General features: G+C 34.9%; 1 protein-coding gene across 3 annotated transcripts; it reads left to right on the forward strand.

Annotated features, from left to right (window-relative positions):
• Positions 1–7,393: 7,393 nt before the first annotated feature.
• cep126 (centrosomal protein 126) lies at positions 7,394–26,913 on the forward strand. 3 transcript variants are annotated; one of them, XM_051135033.1, is made up of 12 exons: positions 7,394–7,805; positions 9,489–9,608; positions 12,180–12,325; positions 12,465–12,576; positions 13,784–13,973; positions 16,093–18,085; positions 20,482–20,637; positions 20,948–21,069; positions 21,356–21,413; positions 25,175–25,351; positions 25,533–25,597; positions 25,700–26,913. In XM_051135033.1, the coding sequence occupies exons 1-12, from the start codon at positions 7,774–7,776 to the stop codon at positions 25,784–25,786; spliced, it is 3,258 nt and encodes a 1,085-aa protein (XP_050990990.1). In that variant the 5' UTR covers positions 7,394–7,773; the 3' UTR covers positions 25,787–26,913. The 3 variants fall into 3 exon arrangements, with proteins under 3 accessions (XP_050990990.1, XP_050990992.1, XP_050990991.1); XM_051135035.1 differs by having other exon boundaries at positions 12,468–12,576; XM_051135034.1 differs by lacking the exon at positions 7,394–7,805 and adding an exon at positions 7,856–7,910.
• Positions 26,914–27,093: the final 180 nt, after the last annotated feature.

Raw genomic sequence — 27,093 nt, forward strand, 5'->3', positions numbered from 1 at the left:
AACTTAAGATGTGTTTACACTTGTTTGTTTGGTTCATTTGATCCAGACCAAAAAGGAAAATGATACATTTAGTCCTGGTCCATTTAGTGTTCACACTGGCATTGGTCAGGTTGAATGATGTACTGAACATGTCACTGAACACCCCAAACAAAAGTTGTGGTCGACTTTAAGCGCCATTGCACAGACCGATCAGTGTATGACATCAATGTACCCATTCACCGTTTGGTCTGCTCAGAGCAGCTTTAAATAGAATCTACACCTAATGTCATTTGCTGGACTAAGCGCGCTCATTGTTGCATGTACATATGATTTCATTTTCACCACCTCATTGCTCCACTTTACCTCCTCGTTGCTCCACGTTTTGGATACACTGCTTGTTCCCTTCATGAAATCATGTTGTATAGTGTCACCTTATAGTGTCATCTTCTCATTATATCATGGTTTTAGTTCATTTAAAAGCATTTGGCCCATGTTGCATTCATATTTCATTTGAACCGCACCAGAGTTTGTTTGGAAGCGGACCGAGACCCATCTTTTTAGCGGTCTTGGTCCATTTGTTTGGTGTGCACCAGGGTTCTGATGGCAGAATTCACACTTATTTAAATGAACCACACTAATGGAGCAATCACACTCTTGTAGTCCAGTTCGTTTGGTTCATTTGGTCTGGACCAAAAAGGAAAATGATACATTTGGTCCTGGTCCACTTAGCGTTCACACTGGCGTTTTGACAGTGCACCTAAGAAACTAAACCTAAAAGCTTAGTGATACGTTCACAACCTGATTGGCTGGGTTGAATGACGTATTGATGCGTTGCATCTTGTCATCTTGTCCTGTTTTAGTTAGTTTAGAAGTATTTGGTCTGTGTTAAGTTCATATTTTATTCGAACCGCACCAGAGTTTGTTTGGAAGCGGACTGAGACTCATCTTTTTAGTGGGCTCAGTCCAATGTTTGGTGCGCACCAGGGTTCGGATGGCGGCGTTCACACTTAGAGTGTATTCACACTAGGAAAGTCCACTAGTTCACTTGCTTTGGTCGAGACCAAATACAGTGTTGATTTTGTTTGTTTGGTGTGGTTCACGTTTAGCCCTATTTCCAAGTGAACCAAAAACTGTAAACAAAACCACATGTGTGCTAAGGTTATCTGTTAATTGGTTCATCCATTGACCTGTACCAGAGTTCGTTTGGAACTCAGCTGGTTCTTGGTATGGTTGTTTGGCCCACACCCTGCGACTGCTGTATTCACACCTGCCCAAAAGATCCGCACTAAGTGGGAAACGAACTTGAGTTCAATTCAATCAAACCGAACAAGACAGTTGTGAATACAACCTAATTCAAATGAGTCACACTAACAGAGCTGTCGAACAAAACATGACAAGTATGAACACACCCTTAGTCTAATATGGCTGACTATTGGGGGCATGTTATGTCAGAAAAATCAAAATGTGCTCAGCTGTTACTATTTATTTATTTGTTTTCTAGACAACAAAGGTAGAAATGCTTAGTAGCTTCTTTTGTAGCCAGGACTTCAAGGTATGTGTCTGTATAGAAACCGGCGTTCAAAAATAAAGGTAGAAGTGTTACAGCTAGCCCCAGTCGTCTCCACTATTTACTTCCTGATTATTCCTTCTCAAAACATGGGGACAAATTCATCCTTTATAAGAAAGGATAAACACAGTCCAATCGAAATCCGGTTACCTCGTGTTTTACTGAACAAAGAGAGGGCCAATCAATCCCAGGCGATGCAGTTTGTGAGACACTTTTTGTGACACGTCAGCCGCCAGTCTGGGAGAAATGATCACTCATGTTACCCTGAGGGCCACAATAAAAGGGAGGAAAGCTGGCTTTCACTGTCAGACTCTCTGCGCTATTGAAGCACTTTCCTCCTCAGATGACAGTTCGACACAATTGTACTAGCAAAATTTATCTGACCCCCATCTCTCCAGACAGATTTTCTTTCCCACACATACACACACATTTACCCACCCACGTTTTGGAACCAAAAAAGGGACAACAGCGCCCTCTAGAGCTGAAACGAAAGAGTAGCAATGAGTTAAAAGCCATTAATGGTGCATTAACGTCTCCTGCTGGAGGAAACGATCTACTGTGCCTGTAGAGACGTAACACCCACTACTGTTTTTCCGATTAAACCTTGGTCTCGTAAAATGAAAAAGGACCAGTATCTCATGGGGTTTTGCCAGTTTTGTAATGTGTTAATGTGTGTTAATATCAGGATTGTATAAACAGCTTTAATCCCTATGCGGTGTAGAAGAGCACTTCTGTGGCAGCATACATTTCACACCCTCAGTGTTTCATTGTGACTGTAAATCCGGATCAGAGAGGATGTCTCACAGTAACTGGATTACAGAGATCTGGATTACATTTGTCCTCCACATGCTTAGCCTGGGTTTATTATTTGCTTAGTACAAACGGGGGTTCAAGAGGGAAATAGAAGCAACAAGAACCTGGGAGCCAGTGTAAGTCATTTCAGATCCCTTGTAAACACCAGCTTAACTGTGGCAATAAGCCAATATGGCTGATAAAAGATTGCTCGTGTAAGGTCAAATATTACCAGGGAACTTTAGTTTCGCTCTTTGCAGTGTTAAAATCAAAACTAATCCATAGGCTTTTAATGTAGATAATGTCATAATCGGATGATTGATTTTAACCATATAAAACAATCCATACAGTATTGTAAAGCCTGATTCTGAGCACTTTCGTAGTGTGAACTGTATATAAGGAAAATCCAGTTTGAATGAATGAATGAATAATAGATACATGAGCAGTAAAAAAATTTAATGTTTAAATAAAACTGAAATGAGTAATTTAGGAGTCCAAACTAATAATTTATTAGAGTAGAAAAGTCATTTACAAAACTAATATACTAAATGAGTGTAGAAGTTCAATTTAAGAAAATTCAAGAGTTTAGCTGATTATATATTTCTGTTTCTGTTTATTAATCAAACAGTACATAGGACAATTTAACAAACAGAATAATTACCATATGTACAGACTGTATTTTCCTTTAAAAATACCTAATATAATTCTACATAATTTATGCATATCTATATGTGACCCTGGACCACAAAACCATTCTTGAGTAGCACGGGTATATTTGTAGCAAAAATACATTGTATGGGTCAAAATTGTTAATTTTTCTTTTATGCCAAAAATCATTAGGATATTAAGTAAAGATATTTTGTAAATTTTCTACCGTAAAAATATCAATACTTAATTTTTGATTATTAATATGCATTGCTAAGAACTTTATTTGGACGACTTTAAAGGCGATTTTCTCAGTATTTTGATTTTTTTTACACCAGATTCCAGATTTTCAAATAGTTATATCTCGGCCAAATATTGTCCTATCCTAACAAACCAAAGCTTATTTCAGAAAAAAAAAATTAAAAATTGACCCTTATGACTGGTTTTGTGTTCCTGGTCATATATTTTTATATTTATTACTTTTGTATTTTAAATGTGTACTTATTTAAATGTAATATAAAATTACTTAATTACAATTTTTACATTTAAATAAATTCTCTCACTTATAGAGGGTTTGCACTTGGTCATGGTTTGGTCAGTTACCCATGCTGGTAGGTAAAATATATTACGCTAATATCGCACAGGCCATATTGGAAATACTCAGATGTAAACAACAGCATGGATTGTATGGTTAATGCACTACTGAATAGGTTGTTCTGCTAATTTATGCTGTTTAAACCATGGAAAAAATGTGGAAGCTGCTAAATCCTATAGAGAAGGACTTATTTTGGAAGGAAGGACTTAAAATTTTTGACAAACTAAATTTAATACAGTGGTAAATATACATACGAACAGTATTAATTAAGATATTAGCATAATATTTCACCTACCTGACCGGTAATGATAAGAACAAACACAAATGTTGTCAAAATTCTTGCCCTGGAAATCCTGGTTCAGTGCGTTTTGTTTTTTTGCACTCTTCTCCTTGAATTATTATAACTTTTGGCAGTCTTTAGTACTCCAAATGTTTTTCCTGGTCTGACCAATTGAGGCCTTGAGACGAAGAACCATACAAGTCCATATTTTCAAATTTTGAGTAATAAGATTTTTTTCATTTGGATTGTGAACATTATATTATATATTTTTATTTTACTTGAAAATAGACAACAAAAGCTTCTCAATTCTAAGGAGATAACATTTTTCAGTGTCAGTATTAAAAATCAAAAGTTATTGTGATTTATATTTCTGAAATGTGGAAGAACGGTATATGTCCAGTTAGTGCGGAATAACAGTATAACTCCAGTTCATCATATCACTTTAAACCAATAAAGATCTGATTCCTTTATCTTAGTTTTAATACAGTAACAGAAACTTCATGTTAATATTAAGCATTTCTTTCAAGTTTATTATTATTATTATTATTATTATTATTATTTAAAAACAGAAAATACAGTATGAACAATGTATAATACATAGACATTCTTACAGTACAGGCAATAACAATGAATTATTAACAAAAAACAATATATAAATAAATAAATAAATAAAGAGGACAGTTTTCTGTTGTTTATCATGATGGGCATATTCTCTGAACTTTGATCACTTCTTAGATAGCTCCAATAGTGCACCTTGTCGTTTATTTAGAAATGCAGGCGCAGCGCACCTGTGTATATACTACTTCAAACTGTTCTCGCGCTCCGCCATCTCACGATATAAATAAATATATAAACAAATAAACTGTGCTTGCCGTACTTTACACAGGACTGGCGGGAAATATGAATGAATACAGCTTTATTATATATGGTATGTGGTTTATTTTGATAGGTTAATTGTTTATGCGGTGTTTAGCGCTCCTCGGCGCGTTCAAAGAGAGAGAGAGAGATCACATCACATATACGGTTCTTCCACTCACATCTTTCGGTGGATTTTTCCCTGGTTTTTGTTCTCCTCTTGGAGTCAAATATGGTTTTACAGCATCCCTCAAAGCCTTCCTTACTCTGTCCTTCCATTTTGCCGAGGTTTTGCCTTTTAATGTCCGAAGCGGACATGACAGCAAGCGGCATCTCCATTCTTCTTTGTGGACATAAACGGTTTTTCCGCGTGAGGCTATTTTAACGTTTAAAATGCGGACTCTTGGTCGCGCGAAAATATCCCCAAACTGTTTCTGTATACAAAGTTCACACATACAATTAATGTCACATGGTTATCTCATTTTTTGTTTTTTTGGACTTATACGGTTGTTCGTCGCACACACTCAATTAGTACAGCCCAAAATATGACAATAATTATCCATTTTTAGCAGTTTCGTTCAGTTGTGTGGTACTGTTTGCGTTTAGTGCCGCCAATATGGCCGATTAATGACACATCGTGAAAACTCAATAAATTATTATTATTATTTTTATTATTAACTTTTTTTTTTAAATGCATTGCTGTGAAATTGCATGTAGGAAGTTTGCCTTTTCACTCACTCACTGTTCCTTCTATCTCTCTCCTTTTTTTGGGGGGGATTCACTGCTATGTTTTGGCACGTGTGGATAGCTCAACAGTAGGATTCTCCAGCATACTGATGCATCTCAAGAGTTACAAGGGTCACTCACAGGTGGGCAGTAGTGTACAGATCCTGGACAGCAAGCGATCTGGTTCAAAAAAGGCTGTGTCATGCTGGAAGAACCATACCTGAATGGGTCGACACGGCTTGTCAGCTACTTACATTCACAGCCTAACATCTCTAACCCAGCAGTTTCGCTTCAATTCACACACTGCAGAGGCTGTGACAGACAGGATCAATTCTGGGAGGACCCACGATTCACAACTTCACTTAAGTGACTTAAAGCAGTTAATGTGTGAAAATCTTCAAATAAAGAAAAACGAGTTTGAACTGACTTTACAGAAAGAGTATCTAAGCAAGAGCACTGGAACTAGTGACTTCGCATTAGTGAACAAATCATTCTTTTGAACAGGATCTTTTCAGTGAATCAGTTGAACCTGTTCACTTGTTCACGAATCAAATTGAATCAGTCCGAGCGGTTCTCTAGTCAACAACTGACTGACTCACTGACTCTTTTGAACATGTGGGATTCGTTATGAGCATTTGGAATAAATTGAGGTAGATCTGACTAATGAAGCCAAAACATTACAAATACAACATACTGGAAATTTATGATTTGATTGTGAAGAATTTTACTAGCACAATGTTATATTAAAACATGTAAAAAACATTACAGCCATCTGGCAGGCTATTTGAATGTTAGCATTATGGCATGTTTTCACGACACATCATCAATTGGACATATTGGCAGCACTAAACATAAACAATGACACTAAAACCCAACGAAACTCGCATATTTAGATGATTTTGTCCGTTAATGTCTGTTTTGGGCTGTACTAATCAGTCGGACCAGAAAAAACATTTTGAGTAATATAGACTGCCAAAAGTTAGAACAAATCAAGAAGAAGAGTGCAAAAAACTGTACAACAGGAACAATAGGCATTTGTGGTTGGCCAAACTGAACCAGGATTTCCAGGACAATAATCTTGACAACTTTCATGTTTGTTCTTATCATTTCCAGTCAGGTAGGTAAAATATTAGGCTAATATTTTAATTAATACTGCTCATATGTATCTTTACTACCTATTAACTTTAGTTTGTCAAAATATTGTGCCCTTACCTGCTCACGAAGTCCTTCTCCATATGATTTAGCAGCTTTCACACATTTTTTTTAAAAATTAGCAGAACAACGTATTCAGTAGTAGCTACATTTACCGTGCAATCAATGCTGTTGTTTACATCTGAGTATCTCCAATATAGCTGCATATCTGGGTAAAATGGCCAAACCGTGACTTAAGTGTCATGAGCATTTGGAATAAACTGAGGTAGATCTGACTAATGGATTGGAAAAAGTAAGTGATTTGACTGTATAACGATTTTACTAGCAAAATGTAACATTTAAAACATATGACAAACATTTCAGCCAAGTGGCAGGCTATATGAATTAGCATTGTGTTAATTCAGTTTATGCTACTTAGGTTCTAAAATATGTTTTTATTAGCTGAATGGAAAAAAAAGACTGAACTAGGACTAAACATACATGTTTATCTGTTTTGTTTCTCAACGGCTCTGGGCAAGAATATCAAGGACCTCACTTACGTAATTGCGTTAAGACGCAAATAACTACATTACTTAACCAGTTCTTTGAAATTGAAAGTTCAAAAGAGCTGTTTCGAGAAAATGATTAGGACTTGTCTTTGTATGCAACAAATGTGGAAAAACTTGTCGGGTACTTTTCCAGCAGATGGCGGAAGTGTAGTACGTCTTTGAGATTGACGAACGTCAAACGCTTCTGATAGACGTGACCACGCCCCCACCGCGAGTTTGTGTCTGTTGTCAAGGAAGCGCGTCGATGGTTACCGACATGGCGTAACTGTTTCAGCTGTAGAGAAGAACGATAAAGGCTTATCTTTAATTGGTTTAATTTAAAACAATATCAAGATAGCATTCACTCTGTTTTGGTCTAGATTAATTTCGTGTCAAGCTACCGGAAGTTATAAAGTCATAAGTAGCAAGTGTTCTGCGCCGTGCGTCTGTATTTAGCTGTCGCGCTGGCTGGCCGGGCTTCATTTTGCTCTCATTTTTCAGAGCACCAATATTTCACTTGAGCAGATAAATTCTGGTCTTGCCAGCTATGTTATTGCGCGGCCGTTTCAACATCAATAAGATGCAGCTTTTCTTGTTCGGATGAGAAGTGTGGAGTGTAGCGACCTGTCATCAGCTTGTCATCCTGATATTCGGGATGCCAGTCCTGGAGGACACGCTTTACTACTCGTATCCTTTTCCTTGCCTGAATTACCAGCGTCTGTTTATGTGGAGGTTGTTCTCATAGTTTTACTAGCAGCGTATGAGCTACTGTACTTCAGAACAACATAACAGGTTTTATTTGTTATTCTTGCATAATGGACCTCGGCTAACGAATGACCAAGTAGGATAAAACATAATGAAACATTATTACAGTTTAAAGAAGTATATTTGAATGTATTCTAAAATGTAATTTGTTCCAGTGATGGCAGTTATTAGCAGCAATCTTTCTAATGATTTGAAGTTCAGTTATTAAGAATAATGGTTATCATTATTATCTATAATATCTTATTGTTACCTTACACTACTAGTCAAAAGTTTTTGAACAGTAAGATTTCTAATACTATTCAAAGAATTCTTTTCTGTGCACCAAGCCTGCATATTTAATTCAAAATACAGCAAAAGCCGTAATATTGTGAAATATTTTTACTATGTGGATTTGATTGTGTTTATTTGAAGTACAACGAAACAGTAACATTTTGAAATATTTTTACTATTTAAATTATCTGTTTTCTATTTGAATAGATTTAAAAATGTAATTTATTCCTGTGATCAAAGCTACATTTTCAGCATCGTTACTCCAGTCTTCAGTGTCGCATGATCCTTCAGAAATTATTCTAATATGTCAATTTGCTGTTCAAGAAACATTTATTATTATTATATTATTATCAATATTTAAAACAGTTGAGTATTTTTTTTTTCATTCTTTGGTGAATAGAAAGATCCGAAGATCAGCATTTATCTAAAATAAAAAGCTTTTGTTACATAAAAAAAATTAAAAAGCTTAGAAATTGTACTGTTTTTGATGTACTTTTGGATCAGGCTTGGTGAGCAGAAGAGACTTCTTTAAAAATATTAAAAATCTGACTGTTGAAAACTTTTGACTTGTACTGTATATTATATAAAACATTTTTTTGCTGCTTAATATATTTGTGTGGAAACATGATCTTTTTTTCTTTCAAAATTCTTCAATAAATAGAGACACCAATTGAACACCATTTATTTGAAATAGATTTTTTAATAATTGTTTTTACTCTGACTTTTGGTTGTTTTAATGCATCCTTGCTAAATAAAAGTATATATTTTTTTCTTTTTTAAAAAAATGTCATACTTAACCCAAAATGTTTAACTAGAATATCCCAGTTTTCAAAAAATAAAATAAAATAAATATATATATATATATATATATACATATATATATATATATTAAGCAGCAAAAACAGTTTTAACATTAATAAAACTGATTTTGAGCACCAAGTCAGCAGTTTAGATTGATTTCCTAAAGATTATGTGACTGTAAAATAATGGCTGCTGAAAATTCAGCTTTGCCATCACAGAAATAAATAACATTTTAAAATGTATTCAATAGCAAACAGTTATTTTATATTGTAATAGTATCTCACAATATGACTGTTTTTACTGTATTTTTGATAAAATAATGCAGCCTTGTTCAGCATAAGAGACTTCTTTAAAAAACTTAATTATTGGCCACAACTGTATATACATATTTATACATATGTTCTACATTAAATGATATCATCTTTGTTTAGATATTACTTATATGTTTTTTTAAGTATCTTTGTGCTGTGTATGTCATAAGATAATGTTTTATTCTATAATAACAATACCTTCCTTGACGTTGTATCACATTAGGAACATTAGATCAGGTGTACACGAACAGAATGAAGATGAAAGAGAAGCGTTGGTACAAGAACAGAGGTACTGCCGAACTCGGGCTCGCAAGCTTTTCTTGGAAACAAACCGCAGACGAAAGTAAGTGTGTCAAAAATAAATCAGACTTTATTTCATTACTGTGTAGTGATTATACTTGAGTGAGTATTAGCATCCAGATTTTAGATTAAAAAAGCATTTATTTGTATGAAAGACAAGTATTTAGATGTTGTACACTACAAGTCAAAAGAGCAGAAGTTTCTTCTGCTCACCAAGCCTGCATTTATTTGATCCAAAGTACAGCAAAAACAGTACAGTTTTGAAACATTTGTACTATTTAAAACAACTGTTTATATATTTTAAACTATAATTTATTCCTTAAATGTATTCCTTCTTTTGAATCTGTGAGTCTAACATTAAGTCAACAATAGACCCTTTTTTCTTTTATGAATAGATAATTGAATAGATAATTTATTGTTTATAAAAAAAAAAACTTTGTTCTTTGCTGTTCGTCTAAATTATACATTTACAAGTATGTCAACATTTATTTCCTAAAACATTTAATACATTCCAGCCGGGATATTAAACTACACAGCTCTAGCCTTTCAGTCTCTGGGGACTTGTTATTAGATGAGGTGGCAATAACAAGAAAGAAATAGCGTCAGCGTATTCACCAAGGAGGCAAGTACGCTAAAAGACTGCCGGGTGAGTGTCCCAGAGATCAGACACTGTGCACAGCTGCTGAATTTAGTGTTGACAGTGAGTGTCAGATATACTAAGAACTGTCTCCATGCTGTTAATGACTCAGTCTGGGTTTTTGACCTGGGCACATTGAAAGTGAAGCTACCGTACAGGGTACAGATACTGTTATACAATCCGTTATTTGTCAGCCAGGATTTACCAGCTTGAAATAGAAGCTCTAATCAGCAAGAGCAAAGGAACATTACTTTATAGAAAGCAGAGATGCTGAGGAAGATGAGCGCGTCTCCCACTGAGTTCAGAGAAGGCTGGGGCACAGATCCGGAGCTATTTTTGTGGTGATTAAATAATTGCTGAAACATATCGAGTATATTACAGAATTTTAATGACGGGACACTCATTTTTGTCTTTATTCAAAAATAAATAAAAATGAAATTCATGCATTTATGTATTAAAGCACATTTAAATATTTTAAAATTAAAAATATCATACACTACCAGTCAAAAGTTTTTAAATTTTAATTTTTTTTTTAAAGAAGTCTCTTCTGCTCACCAAGCCTGCATTTATTTGATCCGAAGTACAGCAAAAACAGTAAAATTTGGAAACATTTTACTATTTAAATATGTTTTAAAATGTAATTTATTCTTGTGATCAAAGCTACATTTTCAGCGTCATTACTCTAGTCTTCAGTGTCACATGATCCTTCAGAAATCATTCTTATAAGTAGATTTTCTGTTCAAGAAACATTTATTATTATTATTATTATTATTATTATTATTATTATTATTATTATTATTATTTAAAACAGCCGAGTAATTTTTTTCAGGATTCTTTGATGAATAGAAAGATCCAAAGATCAGCATTTATCTGAAATAAAAAACTTTTCTAACATTTTACACTATACCCAAAAGCTTGGAGTCAGTATAAATGTTTTGGTAAAGAAATTATAGAAATTAATAATTTTATTCAGCAAAGATGCTTTAAATTGTTCAAAAGTGATGATAAAGACATTTATAATGTTACAAAAGATTTTCAGATAAATGCTGTTCTTCTAAACATTCTATTCCTCAAAGCAACCTGAAAAAAATCTTCTTAGCTGTTTTCAACATATTAATAATAATAAATGTTGTTGAGCAGCAAATGAAAATATTAGAATGATTTCCAACGGATCATGTGACTGGAGTAATGATGCTAAAAATTCAGCTTTGAAATCACAGGAATAAATTACATTTTAAAATATATTCAAATAGAAAACAGTTATTTTAAATAGTAAAAATATTTAAAAGTTTTACTGTTTTTGCTGTATTTTGAAACAAATACATGCAGGCTTGGTGAGCAGAAGAGACTTTTTTAAAACCATTGAAAATCTTATTGTTCAAAAACTTTTGACTGGTAATGTAATAAAGAAAAAAGCTAGTAGTAGTAGAAACCTTATTAGGTAGTATTTCTTATTTATTATAAATTCTACAATGTGTTTCCAGGTTAATATGTTTCTTAAAATGTTATTTTTTAAATAAATGTTTATTATTTTATTAAACAAAATATTTTTATGACAAGGAAAGGTTAGTTCATGTTGCTCTACTATGGTAAATGATTCTACATGAATGTATTTGTAATTCTGACTGAGGGCTCAGTGGGCCTGCAGCATAGGCATGCACTAGTTTCTGTGCCATTAACAAATTAATTTAGCTGAAATGCATCTGTTACAGAAGACTCAGGTTTCTGTTGACCCTGGAAAGTAAACGTCTGAGATAACGGCAGCTTGCGCAATGAGCTGATATTGCAAATTAGATTAAAGTCTCATTTCCATTTTAAGCCAAGTGGTGTATTTGATATGCTCCACACAGTTGCCAAAGTTCTCATTCATCCGTGTTAAAAATAATTAATTATATCGCCAAGAGGACACAGTGTGTGCAAAACATTGTCTAACTGCCAAAGGTCACAAAAACATACATTTTCATACTGTCTCTCTAGGGCTTTAGAAGAGAGAAGGAAACAGTGGGATGTTCAAGAACAGAGACTGAGGGAGAATATTCTACAGCAGCGTCATCAGAGGGTCCAGGATGCTACAGAGAACTTCCAAAGAGCTCATCTCCCTCCTTCCCAGAGAAAAAGACCAGGTAAGTTTAACGAAACAGTCTAATCCATGTGATTATGCTATCTTTATCTCTTGAACTGTCTGTTAGTGGTTATTATTAGGTCAGTATGTGATGTAAACATCTCATCCTCTATTTAAAAAAAGTTATTTGTGTCCTTCAGCAGCCTTTAAGAAAACACCCAACCTTGATGAGGCACTTCATCATATTCAGGGCATTCCGCACTTATATACTCAACAATCTTCATTTTTGGCCAGTGGTTCCACCATTAGCAGGTACAACATTACATGGCAATATTTGGTTGAAGATACATAACTTTTTATTACAACTTTAATTAATGATCATCTAATTTAATGAACATCTATTTATCATTCTAATATATTTATTATCAATGTTGAAAACGTTCGAGCAGCATACTTTTTTTTTTTAAACCTGTGATTTTTTTTAAAAAGTTAAAAAGAACAGCATTTATTTAAAATAGAAATCTTTTCAAACAATATAAGCCTTTACTATTACTGTTTATCAATTTAACACATCCTTGTTGAATAAAAGTATTAATTTATTTCAAATAAATAAAGAAAAAAAGAATTTACTGACCCCAAACTTTGAACGATAGTGTATATTGTTACAAAAGATTTCTATTTTTAATAAATCCTGTGCTTTTTAATGTTTTATTCATCAAAAAATCCAGAACAAATTATCATAGCTTCCACAAAAAAAAGTAGCGCAACTGTTTCTAACATTTTTAATAAATCAGCATATTAGAATGATTTATGAAGGATCATTTGACACTGAAGACTAGGGTAATGATGCTGAAAATTAAACTTTGCATCACAAGAATAAATTCTATTTTAAAGTATATTATAATAGAAAACCACTATTTTAATCTGAAAAAATACTTCCCAATATTTCACAGTTTTTTCTGTATTTTTAATCAAATAAGCACAGAAAAGACTTCTTTAAAAAACATTAAAAATCTTACTGATCCTAAACTTTTAAACAGCAGTGTGTGTATATATATATATATATATACACACACAGTGTTTTGTTTTGTGATAATTTGTGATAATAATTAGTTTTATAATAATTCATCTTATATTTGAATAATTTTGAATAATAATAAAATAATAATAAAAATTAATGGAGTATACAGTTTTAGATATTGAGTAATAATAATTTTAATAGAAAACTAAAAACTTCTCTTTTTTAGATTTTAATTAGCAATGACATTTCAAAGCATTCCATGCGTTGTTTTTCTTTTATTACATATTTTAATTTAATCTTTCGTTGTAATAATTTTCATCTTTAAAATGATGTTCATCTTTAATGTATGTTACATTAATTATGGCTATATATCTTGATGCTTGTTGTAATTTTTCTTAGCATTGCACACATTTTGGGCTGCACTTCGTGTATAAAAGGTGTTATATGAATGTATATTAATCATTCCTGTGGCTGCATTGAATCATCTGTTTATTTTAGGAGCTGCACTCCTTCCCCAAAGCCTTCAGGGGGCGCCCGTCACCTACGTGCCTTGTCTGCAGCAGAGGCCTATGCTGAACTCCTGCAGGAGAAAAGCCTGAGTAACTTCAAGAACAACCAGCTGCACTTCCTCAGTGAGCAACAGGAGACCCAGACAGTTCTGAAAGAAAAAGAGCAGGCTGATCTACAGGTTAATATATATACTCATAAACTTATATGTATAATTAAAGCATACCTGATAATATTCATTTAAATAACTTTTAATAATTTGTTACTGATGAGTTAAGTCCATCATCTGGAAGTTTATTTAATTCCGAGCAGAGGCTTTTGTTTGTTTACAGTTACAAGATTGTAATTGCAATCAACTTCCTTGTACAAGTGATAGTTCACAGTGATTCACTAGGGCTGTGATTGTGTGTGTTGAAAGGCCTGTTGGCAAATTTGCTTAAGGAGTGTGTGAAGGTTTTAAGATCCAATTCCAGCTATTGGGGAAACAGCACGAAACTGTAATTTTAGCCCAGGGCTCCTCCTGCCATGACATGCCGCAGCATCTTCTGAACAAACAGAGGTGTTTTAAAGAGATGAGCTCATCCTGAAGCTTTAATCACACAAACGTATATTACAACCACAGATACACATACCCCTATCTCTATACCTCAAACAAACATTCTTTCACTCTTGCACACTTAGTTATGTCCTCTTACACACACCAGCTGGAATGTTACCTGCACTGGCTTGTAGCCAACACATAATTTAATACAGTGAACTGCAAACAGAGCAGGACACAGAAGGTAATTACCCTATTTATAAGATAGGTTTTAGGCTTAGGTATTCTTAGAAAAGTGTTCCATTCAGTGCACAAATGTAGTCAGACTTATGAAATGCCCTTCATAGGAATGTCTTTGGTTTTCCTACTGGAAATTTAATATGCTATTATATACAGTTGAGGTTAAAAGTTTACATACACCTTGCAGAATCTGCAAAATATTAATTATTTTACCAAAATAAGAGCGATCATACAAAAGGTGCATGTTATTTATTATTTAGTACTGACCTGAACAAAATATTTCACATAAAAGACATTTACATATAGTCCACATGAGAAAATAATATCGAAAGTTTACATACGCTTCATTCTTAATACTGCGTTGTTACCTGCTGTTTTTTTTTTTTTTTGTGATAGTTGTTCATGAGTCCCTTGTTTGTCCTGAAAAGTTAAACTGGCCACTGTTCTTCAGAAAATCTTTCAGGTCCCACAAATTCTTTAGTTTTTCAGCATTTTCGTGTATTTGAACCCTTTCCAATATTGACTGTATGATTTTAAGATCCATCTTTTCACACTGAGGACAAGTGAGGGACTCATATGCAGCTATTACAGAAGGTTCAAACATTCACTGATGCTCCAGAAGGAAAAACAATGCATTAAGAGGCGGGGGGGGGGACTTTTGAAGAGAATGAAGATGTGTACATTTTTCTTATCATTTCTTATCATATTTTTTTATTTGGTACCGCCCTTCAGAAACTACAGAACATACATAAATGTTTCCCAGAAGAACCTGATCTTCAAATTCAAAAGGTTTTCACCCCTTAATGCATTGTGTTTCTTTCTGAAGCATCAGTGAGTGGTTGAACCTACTGTAATAGTTGCATATGAGTGTGAAAAGATGGATCTCAAAATCATAGTCATTTTTGGGAAAGGGTTCAAAAACACAAAAATGCTGAAAACCCAAAGAATTTGTGGGACCTGAAAGGATCTTTCTAAAGAACAGCAGGCAGTTTAACTTTTTAGGACAAACAAGGGACTCATGAACAACTAGCACGAAACAAAAAAAATCACAACTGTGGATCACTCAGATAACAGCACAGTATTAAGAATCAAGTGTGTGTAAACTTTTGAACAGGGTCATTTCTATAAATTCAACTACTGTTTTCTCTTGTGGGCTATATGTAAATGTATTTTTATGTGAAATGTCTTATTCAGGTCAGTAATAAATAAAAAATAACATGCATTTTGTTTGATCCCTCTTATTTTGGTAAAATAATTAACATTTTGCAGATTCTTCAAGGTGTATGTAAACTTTTGACCTCAGCTGTATATATGTATATAATATATAATCTGTCCTTCTATTCATTGTAAAAAGTTGAGCAGAAACTGACTTTATTTCCCTTACAGTTAAAGATTAACTTCCTATGTTTTATTTTCCATCCCTCTGCAGCATGCATGCAACATGATCTCCAAAAAGCAGCCAGTCTGCCAGTATCCATGCATAAGTGCTCTAATGTGTTTTTTTATATATATTGATTTTTAGGAGTATCTTGATACCCCACATAGCGAGACAGAGAGTCTGTCTAGTCTGGACAGTTTAGAGAACGGAGACACTCAGAAGACCCATGACACTACACCGGTTTGTTGCTCCCACCAGAGCACCACCTGTACCCAGTCTTTCTACCTCCCTGTGGATTCCCCTAAGCTCCAAGACACCAAAAGTCCTCCTGGACCATTCAGACAGTCAAACAACCCATGTTTACCGTCTCACCCATCCTCTTCCGTAGCAAAGAGTTTCCTGGAGGAGTTCTTAAATCAGGAAAGCAAACTCAGTCTTAACTCATCCTCACCAAAGGATCATGAGTCAACAGAGCAAAACAGGAGTCTCCGGAATTGCACGCAAGAAAGATTTGATAACTCAAAAAACCAATTGCAGACCTTCAACACCCAGTCTAATCACAGTTGCCAAAAAGAGTTGACTCAGCAGGACTTAGCGGCTAATTCAGAACATATGACTCATGATAATGACAGGAACGCTCAAGGGAACATTTTGAAAGACAAAGGATCTGTGGTTGCCCACTGCAAAACACAAGCCGTGCCAGATACCACACCCCTGGAATTCTCAAGTCTGACTAAAGACTTCAAATCAGAATCCAAGCAGCAGACAAGAACCCTGGAGGAGAAATATGCTAAACATTTATCAGAAACACAGGCCAGCAGATGCAAACACAGTTCATTCGAAGCCTTTTCAAGCTCCTCTGCTCATCTCAGCATAACATATCGGAGTTCCTCAAACATACAACCAACAGAACTGAGTTCTTCCCAGTCACATAAATGCAAACCAGATGTATATGTTGCCACAGGGCTCAAGATAGAATCCAAACCGCTGAGCATGGAGGACAGTATAAGCATAGATCCTTCAGATCCTAAAAATGAAACGGATGTCACCAAATTGGCAAAAGCTGGTATGCTGAACTCTTCTAAATGCTTGGAGGAACCAACCAGAACATCTGCAGACCCCATGACCCATTCTGCACCTAACAACAATGTCAGATTTCTGAAAGGGATTCTTAAAAACCATTTAAAATCCAAATCAGGAAATGTCAAATTCACTTACACTCCTGGCCATTTGCTTTTCACAAAGGAAGTGGCCATATTAATCCGGGACAGCATAGAGCTGGCCAGGGTGAAACTCAATGAGCCAGAGCAGAATAGGACCGTTAAGAAGAAACTACGCTGGTTTGATGAGGTTGATGGAGTTGAGGGGGTGGACCGAGCATTTAGAGACCCCGGCAGGAATTCTAACCTGCCTCAACAAACCCATAAACACTTCCCAGCAGATCACTCGGACCATGTGAATTTACTCACAGGGGTATCAAAGAACATCTCCAGTAAGACCTCTGCTGTCCCCGCCGGGCCCCAATCCACTAGACAGGCCTGGGCAGATGTAGGGCCCCAAGAAAGCCGCACACAGGAGCCTACATCTCAAAGAAGAGCCCCCTGCGTCGGAGGCCCACGGGCTCCCCGGAGAGCACGCTCAGCTAGAGTCACCTCGTGTCCCGTTACCTCCCGGGCCAGGAAGGGCACTATCATCAGACCGCAATCTGCCAGGGAAGCGCAACATGTGGCCAAGACCCAGGGGAAGATTTTGGTGCCTCGACCCCCTCCAAAACCTGAAGCTGTGGAGTGCAATTTAGCTGAGTGTCCTGTGTACATCTCAAAGACATCCTGCAATGACGATGGTGTACAGAGCAGACCAGATTTGCAGGATCTGGGCCTTTACAAAGACACTCCAGATAGCCAGACAATAGTTCATCGGCCTGCCCTCAGAACAGATGCTATCTGTGCTCCAGTGCCACCCTACTGTACCTACACCCATGAGGCAGGCATCTGTTCCCTCTCCCCTCCAGATGCCCTTGCAGACAATGCCAGGCGCAGGTGTGGAGAGAACGGGATGTGTTTGGACCGGACTCCAACAGATGAGGAGATTACACTGCTTTGGCATGGAGTACGAAATGCTCTCGCCAGCAAAGACGGTAAAGAAAATCACAAACTCAGTATTTCTGACCTAACACATTGTGATTTTAAAATTCCATTACATATTAGCCCTGTAAAGCCTAACACATTAAATATTCGGAGGGTGCATACACTACCAGTCAAAAGTTTGAACAGTAAGATTTTTAATGTTTTTTCTGCTCATTAAGCCTGCATTTATTCAATCCAAAGTACAGCAAAAACAGTAACATTTTTAAATATTTTTACTATTTAAAATAACTGTTTTCTATTTGAATATATTTTAAAATGTAATTTATTCCTGTAATTTCAAAGCTGAATTTTTAGCATCATTACTCCAGTCACATGATCCTTCAGAAATCATTCTAATATTCTAAATTTGCTGCTTAAAAAGCATTTATTATTATGTTGAAAACAGCGTAGAAACAGAGTAGATTTTTTTTTTCAGGTTTCTTTGATGAATACAAAGTTTAGACAAACAGCATTTATCAAAAATAGATAATTTTGTGACATTATAAATGTCTTTATCATCATTTTTGATCAATTAAAAGCATCCTTGCTAAATAAAAGTATTAATTTCTATAATTTCTTTCCCCCCCAAAAAATATACTGACTCAAAGCTTTTAACTGTTTTAAATACTGATGATAATAATAATAATAATAATAAATGTTTCTTGAACAGCAAATCAGCATATTAGAATGATTTCTAAATGATCATGTGACACTGAAGATTGGAGTAATGATGCTGAAAGTTTAGATTTGATCACCAGAATATAATTTTAAAATGTATTTAAATAGAAAACAGTTATTTTAAATAGTAAACATATTTCAAATGTTACTGTTTTTGCTGTACTTTGGATAAAAAAAATGCAGGCTTGGTGAGCAGAAAATACCTCTTTAAAACAAAAAATCTTACTGTTCAAAAGCTATTGACTTGAAGTGTATGTTGTTTTTGTGATCAATAAATTATAATAAAACCATAATGTCAGGCTTTTATGATAATTTATTGTTCAAAAATTTGTTTTGGATTGCATTTACAATTACTGAATACATTTTTTATAGGGAACTTTGTGGTAGACAAAAAAAAAACCCATTAAAATAAAACAATTTTCACAGTCATTACACTAAATAAATCCATATATATATATATATATATATATATATATATATATTAGAAATTGGAAAATGGTTAAAATTGTAAAATTCGAGCAGGCTGCCTATGTCAAAAATACAAATATACATTGCAGTATTTAATCATTTTGGTAACGCTTTATTTTAAGGACCAATTCTCACTATTGACTAGTAGCTTTGAGTGCATTGCAATGATAATTTCCTGAAAAATGTATGAAAATGTAAAAAAATTCAACTGTTTTTGTTGTATAATGTATGAAATATTAAGTATGCATAGATAGATTGTATACAAACGTTTTGTGTTGATCATGTGGCAACACTTTAGTACAGGGACCAATTCTCACTATTAACTAGTTGCTTATTAGCATGCCTATTATTAACATATTGGCTGTTTATTAGTATTTATAAAGCACATATTCTGCATGATCACATTTTACATCCCTAATCCTATCCAATACCTAAACCTACAATACCTAAACAACTACTTTAATGAGCAGTAAGGAGTTTATTGAGGCAAAAGTCATAGTTAATGGTTTGTTAATACAAGAATTGGACCTTAAAATAAAGTGCGAGTGTAGAGGCTTTAGTTGGCATACAAGTGTTGTGTCACATGGCACAGCATTTTCTCTTACATTGTGTACTGATAAATTACTTGTTGCACCATGCTTGTAACAAGTTACAGCTTATATTTATACTAGTTACAGAAGTTTATTACTTCCCTGTTTCTGTATTTTTCCATTCTGCTTTACGACTTTCAAATGTTGGGAATGATTGTTAACCTGCTGTGGAAAACGTAACATTTTCAGTAGCTGTCTTTCAGCTGACAAGAAACATTCCGGCCACATATTACAAAACCAACAGTCATGGAATCATCAGCTTCCCATGAACTTTCACTGCACCTTGTCATATAGTCAAATGAGAGTCGATTGAAAGAACTGAGCTCCCTTTGTGTGTCGGCAAGTTCAGCAGCTTTGTTTGAGATTCTTGGGGGATATTTTTCTAGAGTCTTTGGAAAAGGATTTTTTTTTTAGTGTTGGATCAATAGAGTCTGTTTTCTTTGGCCCTCTGCACAGCACCGCACCACTTGGGATTACTACTCTGTTGAAATGGATCCATTTAATGATGGACTGTTGCTCCTCAGGGGTCAATTATTTTTTATAGCATCAGGAAACCTCTGCATTTGGAGGACAGAGACCTTAAGAACAGGAGAACTGACTTCCATGCATTGAGACCTTTTAATTAAACTGTCTGACGTCTTCTTTTGTCTTTTCTCTCCGAATTGTCTTAGGTGACCCTCAAAGTTTTCTAGCTCACAATGGCCCGTTGTCTTCTTCGCCTCAAGTCTGTGCCAGCCTGTCCCATGTCACTATCAATGGTGATAGTCTGATCAGTGGTGTCAAAGGAGCTGAAAAAATGGGTGGCTTTTTCTTGTCTTCCTCTAATGGTAAGTTTGATATAATTAATTATGTCAAACAGGCCTTCGTTATCCATTTATCTCCTCAGTTACCAAAAGCCAGAACATTTACCTTTGATAGCACAATGCGAGTAATAAAACATGAATAAAGACATGTCAACCGTTTCACTAGAGTTGTTTAGACTTTAAAGCCACAGAGCTTATATGTAAGTCCATACATCCGGACATTATTTTTTAGAGATTTAGTGCTAATTAGGTCAATTACTTTTGAGGTCAAGTAGTTTACTAATCACAGAAGATATGAATTTGCTTTTTATTCTGAGTTTCTTCTGTAAATCAGTGAAAAGTCCAATGAGAAGACAGTCTATGGAGAGCAATATGGTGAAGAACAGAGTTTCAGTGGAAAACAGCAGAAACCCAACTGCAGGAACAACACAAAGAAAGCCTAGTTTTCCTTATCAGGTAAACATGCAAAAGTAAAAAAGAGACATTTTCAGTAGGTGTCTTTCAATTGAGAAGGATATTTATATCATTTTAATAATAAAAATAGAAATAAATAAGAAAAAAATTAATTTAAATGAAGCAGCGCATTTGACTTTGCTAAACACTTATCTGGTGTATAGTTTAAAGGATAAATGTAATGTTGACAATATACTTGTAAACCGTTTTGTTCATATCAACTATGTTCCTGTTGGCTTTTTAACACTTTTGGATCGTGTTCATCAACTGTTCACTTCTGGTTTAACAGGTCACTGTGCCAAAACCTCAACATCCAAATAAAAATGGTCATGCAGCTGACAGTGAAGGTAATTTATCAAGTAAATCAATATCCAGTGTCCTATTATGTAGATAAGTAGGCCACCTCTACAGATTTTCATCTGGGCAAGAGCAAACATTTTTAACATGTAAATCTGTTTATATTATGTACAAACATACATTGATCATGTTAGGTGCAGCATGTTTTAAAAAAAAATCCTTAAACAAAATTAAAATATTGTCTTTATTAACTTACCTTCATTTCAGTCCCTAATGCTATTATTTCTTTCTTTCTTTCTTTTTTCTATGGGATACAGAAGACATTTTTGAGAAATTGTTATACAGCCATGCAATTACAGTTCATAGTCACAACAGCTGTCAGACTCCAAAAATAGCCAAAATATCATAAAATTAGTCTGTATGACTTGCACAATATAATTCACAGGCAGAGCTTCAGATTCAATGAAAGGTTCACCAAAAAATGGAAATTACTCCATGATTTACTCACCCTTAAGCCATCCTAGGTGTACATGACTTTCTTCTTTTAGACAAATACAATCAGAGTTATATACAAAATATCCTGGCTCTTACATGCTTTATAATGACAGTGAATGGCTGTTGAGATTCAATAGTCCAGTAGAAGTCCAATAAAGTCATCTCTCATGAACACACATATGACAGTTAGCCGAAACCGGAGATTGCGGTTTGTAAAGTTTTAAATATGGATATTTTTATTACACAAATGCATCGATTCGCTTCAGAAGGCCTTTATGAACCCCCCAGAGCTGTGTGGAGTCAAATCTTAACAGCCATTCACTGCCATTATAAAGCTTGGAAGAGCCAGGATTTTTTTGAATATAACTAGGATTGTATTTGTCTGAAAGAACAAAGTCATATACACCTAGGATGGCATGAGAGTAAAACATGAGGTTATTTTCATTTTTGGGTGAACTATCCCTTGAATATTGCTGTAAATTTAATTCTGTTTTGCATTTAATTCTGTTTTGCATTTTAATTCTGTTTTGCATTGCACAAGGAATTTGAAGATATTTTCATGATGTTATTTTATTTATTGCTATTTTATTGTTGTTTTATTTAATTTAGTTTGTGTGTTTGGCAGCTCCTGAAACATGAGGGAAATCTTTGATTTTTCCATTTTCCATTTTTTTGCTAATTTTTGATCAAATTTACACTACCATTACACTACAGTCAGTAAGATTTTTTTTGTGTTTTTGAAAGAAGTTTCTTCAATAATACTGTAAAAAAAACTATATTGTGAAATAATTTAAATTGTAATTTTTTTTATTGTAATTGTTTAACACTCATAAGTTGTGACTTTAAGCATTAAAGGCATAGTTCACCCAAAAATTCTGTCATTAATTACTCACCCTCATGTCATTCCAAACCTGTAAGATCTTCGTTCATCTTCAGAACACAAACTAAAATAACTTTATTTAACAATTCTTCTCCTCTGCATGACTGCGACACCAGTTGCCGCCATTATCGAGAGCACCACGACACATGCAAAGAATTGTTGAATAAAGTCTTTTTTTTTTTTATCTCTCTTTCACACAAAAGTCTTCTCGTCGCTTAGTAAAATTACAGTTGATGTACTGATGTCACTCTGACTATTTTAATGATGTCCTTACTACATTTCTGGGTCTGGGAACATTTCAGTTCCTTTGCTGTCTTTGCAGGGTCAGAAAGCGCTCAGATTTGATCAAAAATGTCTTATTTGTGTTCCAAAGTTGAATGAAGATCTTTCCTGTAATTAATGAGAGAATTTTCAGTTTTGGGTGAACTATCCCTTTAAAAGAGAAGTATACTTCCAGAACAAAAATTTACAGATAATTTACTCACCCCCTTGTCATCCAAGATGTTCATGTCTTTCTTTCTTTCTTTTTTTTTTTGAGGAAAACATTACAGGATTTTCTCTCCATAAAGTGGACTCACGATGCCCGTGAGTTTGAACTTTCAAAAGGCAGTTTAAATTAGTGGTCAACCGATACTGGATTTTACCAATACCAATAACTAGGTTGAACCACACTGGCCGATACCGATTAATCGACCGATAGTTTTTAAAATGGATACTGAAATGAAAATAAATAGTGCTCTACTATTTAAAAAAAAGTAGCCTACTAAACCATACTTTGTAAATGAATACAAATATTAATATTAAATATACTGTATATTGATCATTACAGTTCATTGTTCATTAATGTTAACAAAAGCAACAAAATTTTTTTAAATATATCAGTAAATGCTGAAATTAACACGCTCTAACAAGGAACAATATTTCTATTCTACAGCTTTTATCAATCTTAATGTTACTAATGGACTCATATTGTAAAGTGTTACCATTACATCAACAATCAAGCTAAAGATGGCCATCTTTAAATATCTACACAAAGTCCACAGTATTGAAATTGCATACAAATGGATATTGTGTACTTTCACAATTTAACTGCTTCTATTCTGAAACATTTGTGGTTATCTAATCAAAATATAAAAATATGTTAGTTACACAATGGGCAAAAGTGCAGCGCCGCATCTAGAAGAACTCACAGCTCTCTCACACACACTGGACGTGTCGCGTTCAATTCAAGTGGCGGTCCACAAGACTTTATTTGATCACCAAATGGGCAAAAGTATATGCTGTCCTTTCTCCACTAATGCAGCATCTAGTCAATAAATTCATCGCTTAGTAATAACATGAAAACATGCACTACAGTATACTGTACACACCGTTTTGTTGTCGATGTTTTAAATCTGCCTTTGAAGTGTCCCGCTCTGTGCAGCGCGCAGTGTCACGTGTCTAAACAAACGGCACGTGCTGTCAGTGATTTCCACCACTAAAGGCCGCTCTCATGCTGTATAACAAAGACTATAGGGACTTTGCTGTATAAAGACAATCTTCTCAGCCACTCCAGCAATGGACCCAACCCGGAAAAAACTATCGGCATGGATTTTTGCCGATAGCTATAGTTCCGCCGATCAACTATCGGTGTCGATTAATCGGCAAAATCGATACATCAGTCGACCTCTAGTTTAAATGCAGCTTCAAAGTGCTCCATACGATCCCAGCCTAGGAAGAAGGGTCTTATCTGGAAAAATCAGTTATTTTCTAAAAAAAAATTGTCAAATTATATACTTTTTAACCTCAAATGCTTGTCTTTTCTAGCTCTGCATGAACTCTGTGTATTCCGGTTCACGACAGTTAGGGTAGGTCAGAAAAATTCCCATCTCATTTTCTCCTCCAACTTCAGAATCGTCCCACATTGCTGCAAAAGTACCAACCCAGTGTTTACAAGGTAAACATGCAAAAAGATCAAACGCCCTTTACAAAAAAAGGTAAAACAGCAATTTAGGACGATTTTGAAGTTGAAGAAGGAAATGAGATGGGAGTTTTTCAACATACCCTAACTGCCTTGAACCAGAATACACAGAGTTCATGCAGAGCTAGACAAGATGAGCGTTTGAGGTTAAAAGGTATATAAATTATAATTTTTTTTTTTAGAAAATGATTGATCGTTTCGCTAGATAAGACACTTCTTCCTCAGCTGGATCATTTAGAGCACTTTGAATCTGTATTTAAACTGCATTTTGGAAGTTCAAACTCATGGGCACCATTGAAGTCCGCTATATGGAGAAAATTCCTGAAATGTTTTCCTCAAAAAATGTAATTTCTTTACGACTGAAGAAAGAAAGACATGAACATCTTGGATGACAAGGGGGTGAGTACATCATCTAGAAATTTTTGTTCTGGAAGTGAACTTTTCCTTTAACATTGTTTTTTTTTTCCTTGTTACAGGCCCAGAGGTGTCAGACAGTGCTCATGAAGTAGCAGACTGTGCTCAGACCCATAAGTTCTGCTACGGTCCGATTGGTCCACTGAGCCAGAGAATACAGTCCCTCAGTGTCAGCGCTCTGTCACTAGAGGAGCAGAAGATCCTGCAGTCACTCGAGAGACTCAATCAACGCCTGCAATGTCAGTTTCGTTTTAAAATCAAGTACATGTAATCCACAGTCTGACACAAACTGACATGTTCATCACAGATGTGAGGCTAGGGCAGTACTTTTTAATTTGGCCCTGTGTGTGCGTTTTCTTGTTTTAATGTTTTCAAAATATCACCATCTGTGTTCCTGATCACTTCCACTTGATTTAACAGATGTGCAAGATACAGCTGGTGGCAACCCAGCAGTGAAGGGCATCTTTGCTTTGGCTCCTGCATTTGTGAGTATCGCCCATATAATCAGATGAAACGATGTGTTTCACTGAACTAACGTGACCTGCTCACAGCTCTTGTCCCCTCTTTCTGTCGTCTCATCCTTGAAGAACCAGACTGGTGAGACTGTAGGTGTCACCGTGCGTAGGCGAGGAGCCTCGGCTGATAATCACACCAGAACTCAACAGCGTTACTGACTACACCTCCCATGATCCACCACTCCCTCAAGCACCTTCTCTCACTTTGCACTGCAAACCTTCAGACCTTATGATTATATGCCGAGACATACTCAAATACTTTATCTGAGTGGTATTGAGAGTATTTAATTGTTTTTGAAAGGAATAGCTCACCCAAAAATAAACATTTGGCGAAATGTACTCACCCCCAGGCCATGATGTAGATGAGTTTGTTTCTCCATCAGAACAGATTTGGAGAAATTTAGCGTTACTTGCTCACCAGAGGATCTTTTGCAGTGAATGGGTGCCGTCAGAATGAGATAAAAACATCACAAGTAACCCACACGACTCTAGACCATCAGTTAACATCTTGTGAAGTGAAAACTTGTGTGTTTGCAAAAAGCAAATCCATCATTTAGACATTTTAACATCAAATGTGTCCTTCATCCATAAACTTTCCTCCAGTGAAAAAGTTGTCTCTTATGAATCAGGAGAGAAATATGCACAGATCAAGCAGTTTTTATAAACAAAAACAGTTACAAATAAAACAAATATGAAAGATTTTAATTGCAAGAGAACAACAGGGATAGCCATTTTTACTGAAGGAAGTATTATTATAGATTATGAATTATTATGGATAGTTCAAAAAAGTTCAGAAGCCTTAATTATAGATTTGTGTCTTACAAACAGGCAGCTTTTCACTTCACAAGATGATAACTGATTGGCTGTTTGGACTCTCATTCTGACGGCACCCATTCACACTTAGTGATGAGCAACTGATATAATGCTAAAGTTCTCCAAATCTGTCCCGATGAAAAAACTCATCTATACCTTCAATGGCCTGAGGGTGAGTAAATAAAAATTTTGAGTGAACTATTTTTTTATAAGGTGTAGTGTGTGTGTGAAATTATTCTGGCAATACACAATATTTAATGTCTGTGTAAAAAAAAAATAGTCTTCGCGATTAATCGCATTCAAAATAAAAGTTTTTGTTCACGTAATATATCTGTGTACACACACATATATTATGTAAACAAAATCTTATTTTGGATGCAATTAATCACAATTAATTGCGATTAATTGCTATTAATCGTTTGTTAGCACTATAAATAAAATTAAAAGAAAATGTATTTAATGTTCATGTGTTGTTTGCCTTCTAATTAGTTAATATTTATTTTTTACCTTAAGATTCTACAAATATTTTCATAAGAATTGTACATTATTAATGTATACATATTCATATTTTTATTCTAAATAATCTTGACTTCTGGAGAAAAATAAATTAATTTAAAAAACATATATGTTGTTTTGCTTTGTTTTCTTATAGT

The sequence above is a fragment of the Labeo rohita genome, chromosome 18 (assembly GCF_022985175.1).
Source record: "Labeo rohita strain BAU-BD-2019 chromosome 18, IGBB_LRoh.1.0, whole genome shotgun sequence".
Classification (NCBI taxonomy): domain Eukaryota; kingdom Metazoa; phylum Chordata; class Actinopteri; order Cypriniformes; family Cyprinidae; genus Labeo; species Labeo rohita.